Below are 7,951 nucleotides of genomic sequence, written 5' to 3'. Positions count from 1 at the left end.
CATCTTGTGCTGCTGTACAGAGGACAGAGCAGCTGTTATCCTAGACTCTGTCTGTGAAAAGGACAATGATTCATTTGACATGCCCGCTTCAACCTCCCCAACTGGCACTTCCTTGCTAACAGCTTCATTACATATACATGCTGCAGGGGAAAGCTTGGCCTCCAAAACCTCTTCTGTATGGGTCATTTCATGCTGCTGAATTGTGCTCCGAACAGGTACAACTGGACAGTCCTCCTTTTGATATTTAGGCTCCTCTGAAGTAGGACATACCTTAATTTCTTCCAGATGTTTCTCTTGGGCCATCCTTAAGTTATGCTGAACTACATGACTATCACTTAAAGGTGGAATGGGGTACCCAAACCAAACAGGAGGAAAAAATGAAGGAGCTATGGGCAGTGCTCCGAAAAATGCATTATGGCCAAATACTGCATGTGGAAACATGTTTCTACACGCTGCTTTGTCACTGCTGTCTATACAAGGAGATGCTGAACAGCTATGGTGCGCTAAACCAGAACCTGAAATTTCTGCAGGGTATGACGGTCCTTGAGAAAGAGAAATCATTGACACAGGTGAACTGTTTTCTACTTGTGCACAGTTAACATTAGGTCTGACATCATTATGATAGGAACAGTCATTATCCGTCTGCAATGGTGCAACAGCATTTTCACTCTGGGTGGCTGCAGCATCCTGTATCCAAGGAGTTAGATGGCATGTAGGACCAGGTACTTTTGGATAAATTCTGCAAGTATTAAAATAGGTTTGATGTAGAGGATATAAATAGGAATGTGGTGCCCACATAGGGCAGCTGTAGGCCTGCAAAAAAAAAAAAAAAATTATTGAGATACTGACTTTCACACCAGTCTGTTATATGTTCTGAATGTCTACCACAGCTACAGTACTCTATGACTAAGACAGTAACACTCTGAAATCCCTTGCAGCAACACATATACTTACCTTGCAGTGGATACAGTTTAACTTCCAAAATTATTTCCAAGAACAGTAAATAATTAGAGTTCTGTAATGAGAACTGTTACCCTTATTTCCACTCTCTCTCTGTCTGCAAGTATGTTTACACCATTTACCAGACCAGCTTGAAGGCACCGAGGAAAGAATTTCCATGTGTGACATACATTCTGTTACAGCTCTGGAGTGCTGGCTGCTTCACTGGAAGTGGCTAAACTAAGTGGTTAATAATTCATAGGCAAGTACTAGGGCTAGCTACTCTTGTACGCCATTTTAAGATTAGCCAATTTTCCACAGGTGAGAATCGGTCACTATCTTCCTTCATAGAGCAGATCCAGTGGTCCCTACATCTGACCTCGATACTTCAGGAGCTCTGCCACAAGGTCCTACTCCAAGTTTACAAAGAATCTTACTTAATCCCAAAAAAACTAAATTATTGCTATTTACACCTACAAAAAAATCCTCTACTTTTGACTTTAATATAACATCTAATAATGGCACAATAATATCCTCTGAGCCTACTACCAAACTACTAGATGTCACATTAGATCATACTCTGAACTTCGATTCTCATATTAACTTAACCATCAAGTCAGTTAATAGAAAACTTGGATCTCTTTATAGGCTTAAACCCTTCCTCACTGCCCCAGCAAGAGCTACCAACACTGAAACACACCTGCTATCTACCATTCTCTATGCCTCATCTATTTTTACAAAGTTATCTAAATCTAATCTCAATAAACTAGCAACATCATACAACAACATTGCCAGATATGCCACAGGAGCCCCTTTTCGTACCCACCATTGTATAAATCTTAAACAACTTGGTTGGCTGGAATTACATAATCAACTACTGCTACAGCAACTTAGCATCACCCACAAAATCTTCTTTCACCCTTCTAATACTACCATACTCTGCACTCTTATTAGCCCTTATAAAAACCTCTCTTCATTGCGGTCAGCCACAAAGCTCCTAGTAGCCTACCATAAATCCCACAACAAAGCTGGGGACTGTTTGTTCTCCAACTCAAGTGGACCTATTTGGAACAAGCTTCCAAGCGAACTTACTTCACTTACCTCTACACCCACTTTCAAAAAGCATCTAAAAATCTTCCTTAAATCCCAATGGCTCTGCCCTTGTACTAACCCTGACTGAAACTTCTATTGCCTCCAGCCTCTCATCTGCTTTACTACATTATTATAGTATTAGTTGACTACTTTAATTTCAACAATTCCACTGAACGACTGAAAAAAAAATGTTTATATTCAATGATAATCCTCTTTGTAATACTTTCAACATGTTATGTCTTGTGATATCAGGACTCCAAATGTTTTATAACTCTATTTGTATTTCCTTTGTTTATAATTTGTCCACCTGATGTATTTTGTGCTGGCTATCCTACTACCATTGTTTTTTGAAGTGCTAATTATTTGGTACAAGTTTCTTGTCTTTTTTTCTTTGATTGTGGAGCTTTTCTCCCCGGGCCTTTACTGAAAATGGACATGAATCCAGCTAGACTAGCCCGGTCAACAAATGTAAAATAAAATAAAATAAAAAATCTTGTCATTGTATAATGGCCTGCGGTCACATCTAACACTGATACTGCAGGAGCTCTGCCACAAGGCCCTATCCCTACAAATTTACATTGTATAATAGCCTGCAGTCATATCATTCCACCTTGATACTGCAGGAGCTCTGCCATAAGGCCCTACTACTACAAGTGCACTGAGAATCCTGTTTTGTGTAATAGCCTGCAGTCACTACATCTGACTTCCATACTGCAAGAGCTCTGCCACAAGGCTCTATTCCAAGTTTACTGATAATTTTGGCATTGTATAATGTAAGCACATTTATCATGAAGAACCTTACTTTGTATTAATCAGTTAAATACATGGCTGCTTTGTGACTGAATGTCTCTGTGAAATAGTTTTTCTTGACCAGTATACTATACTGCATATGCCAGTTATTTAGCCTCAGGAAATGACAGACAAACTGTTTTAACTTGGCATCTCTTTAATTGCTTTGCACTGGCTATCTCAGTTTAACTTGTCCTGAGGGTGGGATTGTGACTGTAGTAGAATATACAGCTAAATATCCCCTCAGTGTTGTTGTCTCTTATACTCAGGCACTACCTTCCTTCACAGAGCAGGTATGTGCCACAGGTTATATTTCTGTTTGTTCCAAGACTGTGTAGAAGAGTGAGAAGACTCTGGTAGTGTGTTATATTTTAACAATTTCATTTAGATAAGATAAGCTTTATGCATGCTGAGAGTGTTTCCTTTAACAAATATGTATGTAATGTGAGTTGCTGATGCTGTGGTGTATATATGGATTCCTATCACAAGAATGAAAGTTCACTACTTCGAACTTGTAATAGGAAGCCTCACGTCTGTGAAAGTTCACTAACAAAAGTGAACTTTTGCGTAAGTGCACTTCACTGAAAACACCGCAGCACAGGGACATAAAAAACAAGCTATGTCCTCCACTATGGTGCGATAGTCACGGACCTTAGGGTTAGGGCACGGGTCATGGTGAAGAGGATAGCCGAAGGGCAATCCCCTTACTATGACCCGTGCCCTAACCCTAAGGTCTATGAGTACTGCACAGAAGTTCAGTACAACACCCATTTGTTGTGCTGAACTTCACGTAAGTGCACTTTCGCTGCAGTGAGCATTCCATGCACTATTTCAAATTAGTGAAAATTCAATCTAGTGTATGGAACCCGTATATATATATATATATATATATATATGTGTGTGTGTGTGTGTGTGGGTCTACTTTTTCTTATCAAAAGCTCACACTTTTGAAAAGAAAAAGTATGAACTCATTTATGCGAAAGTGCACTTTCGCGACTACTGGTGAACTGTTAATAGTAAAAAAAAAAAAAAAAAAAACACTACAAGGCCATTTTTGCAGGGGGGCAAGCCCCCTACACCCTCCCATGTGGGTCCCGCCCCAATCACATACACACACACCCCGCTACTTTATATAAGCCAACTCCAAGATGGCACTACAGTGGGGAAACCGGTATATTCCCTTATCCTCACTGTAGCATGATGCGGTGTTGCAGTGTTTTGCTTTTTTTACTATTACCGGTTCGTTGAACCAGTAGTTGTGAAAGTATACTTTCATTTAAGTGCACTTTCGCATTAATGGGTTCATACTTTTTCTTTTTGAAAGGATGAGCTTTTGATAAGAAAAAGTAGACCCATATATATATATATATATATATATATATATATATATATATATATATATATATACACACACACACAAGGTAACCTCTCAGTTAACTGGAACTCAAGCAACTGGCAAAAAAATATTGAAGAACTACAGTACAATTTTTATGTGTTGCACTTTCTGTCCCCCCACCCCCCGCAGAAACATACCTTATGTTTTGAGTTTTAAAAAGGAAAATATGAATAAATTCCCTCTTTCCCCTAGCTGAGAACAAGTCAAACCAAACAAATAGTACAGGGTACAGTATTAGGCCTATTTAACAGTAATTCTCAAGCAACCAGAAACTGCAATTATCCAGCATCTACCAATCCCCATGGGTGCCGGTTAACTGAGACTTTACTGTAAAACACCGTTTTGATGTACTGGTTAATACCATAAATGTTTACTAAGTAATGGTTTTATATTGTGTTTATCAGTGTAGTGCCATGTTCTGATTATTTCCTCAGTGCAACTGTATATTTGCACTGTAGTACTGTTGTTTTCTATAAGTATACTTGCTGCTAAAACTACTTCCCCCACATTCTCTTGCAGATCCTAGCAAATATTCTACCACAAGTACAATGTCAGACTCTCTCAGTGACCATCTCCCAATCCATACAATCGGACATCTCGCACATCCAGTTAAACAGCATATTTATACAACAACACGCAACCTTTCCAAGTTTAACCCATAAATGTTCATTACTACACTATTATCAATTGACTGGAACTTCCTAAAAATACTCCCCTTAGACAATGCTGTAAATGAATTCAATACAGCTTTCTAAATATCTTAAATAGTCCTGCACCTCCTAGAAGGAGGAGTATAAAAACAAATGAAGCAATTAGACTATCCAAAAAGAGCAGAAAGCTAATGCAAGACAGAGAAAAAGTGCAAAAAGAACGGCAAAAATATAAAGCACCTCAGTATCTTGAAAACTTCAGAATGCTTCACAGTTGTGCTAAAAAGCAAATAAATGAAGACAAAAAGCCATACTATAATAACCAAGATACTAAACACAACCCTAAAACATTTTGGAAATCTATTAAAGAAATCGTACATCCCATCCAAAAGTTCAACCAAAACCCCTCTCCCAATAATTCATCACTCGAAACTACAATACAGATAAACTCTTATTTTATGGATAGTATAGCATCTCTAACCAAGGATCGTCAACATCTAATCCCAACCCTGTTCAACAGCCGCATATCACCACATCCTCTTTCATCTTCAAACATGTGCCAACATTCTATACAAAATCACTCAAACTGCGCTCATCTTCAGCTGATGACTTTCCAAGTGAGTACCTAAAAGCAGCAACCAATATCACTGGCTATCCTGCCTCAATCCTTATAAACAGGTCAAGCCAGGAATCCCACGGTCCCTGTCTGTAGAAAAAGTCACACATTTTCCCTCTGCACAAAGTAAGAAATTTAGCAGACATTAATAACTTTTAGAACTATAGCCATATTATCTTCCCTCACCAAAATACTTGAAAAAATGTATTTAAAAGCAATTGCTAGACTATCCCTTTCAGGAAGGACTCATATCCCCTACACAACATGGCTTCTTTCCTTACCACAGTACTAGGACTGCCCCTCTAACCTACACAGATACTGTCAATAAAGCTAGAGATAATGGCAAACTAGTCTCTTCCTTACTTCTAGACTTGTCTAAAGCCTTTGACACAGTTTGTCACAGAGAACTTCTACTTCAAATGCCTTCATTTGGTCTCTCTCAGCCCACCCTTCTGTGGTTCAAATGCTACCTGTCCAATAAGTATCAGTTAGTAAAATGGCACTCCTTGCAGTCTCCTTACCTCCCAGTCACCACCTGTGTACCACAAGGCTTTCTCCTTGGTCCCCTCCCCTTTAACATTTTCACCAACACCCTCTTGTGTCTTTCGGCTTTTCCTGGTTAGGGGTTGCCACAGCGGAACTCCGGTCCGCTAATGATTGGCAGTTGATTTTTACACACCAGCTTGCCAGGCCTGACGCACAACCTTCAACGAAGGTACGCCCATTCACGCACGTCTCCATGCAGAAGACGCTCTAGCTGAGAATCGAACCGGACAGCGTCTTACTGTGAGGCGAAAAACAGGCCACCCTAACAAAATATGCAGAGGATTCCACTTTCATTTGCACATCTGACAACATGGTTCGCCTTCAAAAAAAATTACTCAGGTAGCTTTAGCAATCACAGAAACATGGCTTTGTAACTCAACTCATGCTCAACCAAAAAAAGACCCGACTACTATTTTTCCCAAATCTCTCTCTCATGAAATAACAAAATTTAAAGTCCCCTCTTGACAAAACAACACTGAAGTCACTTCTCATAGCAAATTAATGGGAGTGATACTGTATGACAATCTTACATTTCCATCTGCATGTACAAAATTGCACAACAAAAACTCATCAGAAACTAGGAATGCTTTACAGAGCCAAAACATTCTCATCAACGCAACTAAAACTACACTCGCCACTAGTTATCTCCTCCCCACACTTCTTTATGGCTTTCAAAAATTTGCAGCAAACAACCCTCTTAGAATCCACCACTGTATAGCACTAAAAAGCCTAAACTGGTTAGACCTACCTCCTCAACTAACATATACACAGCGTCTTACCACCTATGGAATTATCCAGCATCCATCTGCCTGTCCAGCACTAAAAAAACATTTGACAGAACTATGTTCCCAGTCAGTCATTACGATCCAGTGACCAAAACTCCTTTCTGTCTACAAACCTATCAAATCTGCTGGGCATCATCTGTACTCGTACAAGGTTGCTAAGGCCTGAAACTCCTTACCTGTGTCCATCAGGTCAATACCCTCCCTTCCATCTTTCAAAACCACTCTGAAAGACTTCCTAGCTAAAACCTGTCTGTGTTCTTGCAAAAAAACAAGACCTCAATGAGAACAAGTACATTTTCATTCCTTATAACTCATTACTCTCCCTTCTTCAGTTACTTCTTTCCTTCCATCAAATTTTTTTTCCTGACTCTCTCTCTAAATATACCATAAGCCTATTTTTCCCCTCACTTCATACTGGAATTTCTGTTTGTATTGGACTGTCTAAAATTTCTCTAAATATTAAATGATTGTCATATAACTTGTATTGATTCTTAACCAATGTTTTTTATATTATGTCTAATTTGTTATAATTATTTAAACTGCAGATGTTTTTGTTTTATTTTTGAAGACTGCAAATTATTGTTCTTAAAATGTTTTGTAATAATTTGGAGCTTTTCTCCCCGGGCCTCCACTGAAAATGGGCTTCTTCCCAACTGGACTTTCCCGGTAATCAAATATCAGTAAATCAATTAATCAATCAATCCCTGTAGCTTGTCTGTGTGAGGTAAACACCTTAACCATTATGCAAAGCCCATTTTTTGCTTTGACAACATCAAAGCATGCCTGTATGCAAACAGTGTGTTTTCTTGTAATTTTTACAGACTGGTTTATCTATGTGACTTGTTTTAGTTTATTAGGAGGGATTTTTACAGACACCCTTATGGTAATGGACATCAGCTGGGTTAATGTAAACTTGCAATCTTAATTCCTCAGTGTAACAAGTGCGCTCACCTAACTTCTGAAAAGATCATACAATAAAGGAGAATCTCAATTGAAGAACCACCAAGAGTCACAGTGTTGTCTTTTCTTTTGATTGCACAGGAGAATGTTTTTCAGCATTTTGAAAAATTAAAACCTCTTAAGATCCATGTTAAGCTCAGAGCTCAACCTGCTGGCTCGATTAGCTTAAAGCTATTCG

General features: G+C 38.9%; 1 protein-coding gene across 2 annotated transcripts in view; it reads right to left on the bottom strand.

Annotated features, from left to right (window-relative positions):
* OTUD4 (OTU deubiquitinase 4) overlaps nucleotides 1–7,951 on the bottom strand; it is a 2,240,995-nt gene that overhangs the window by 1,102 nt on the left and 2,231,942 nt on the right. For both annotated transcript variants that reach the window (XM_044062226.1, XM_044062227.1), the window contains one exon: nucleotides 1–813. This exon is cut by the window's left edge and continues 1,102 nt beyond it. In XM_044062226.1, the coding sequence (XP_043918161.1) occupies nucleotides 1–813 (813 nt within the window). The remainder of the gene's footprint in view (nucleotides 814–7,951) is intronic.

Source organism: Protopterus annectens, chromosome 2.part1 (assembly GCF_019279795.1).
Source record: "Protopterus annectens isolate FY-2018-M chromosome 2.part1, PAN1.0, whole genome shotgun sequence".
Classification (NCBI taxonomy): domain Eukaryota; kingdom Metazoa; phylum Chordata; order Ceratodontiformes; family Protopteridae; genus Protopterus; species Protopterus annectens.
Note: the sequence above shows the minus strand (reverse complement) of the source record. Positions and strands in the feature narration are given on the sequence as shown.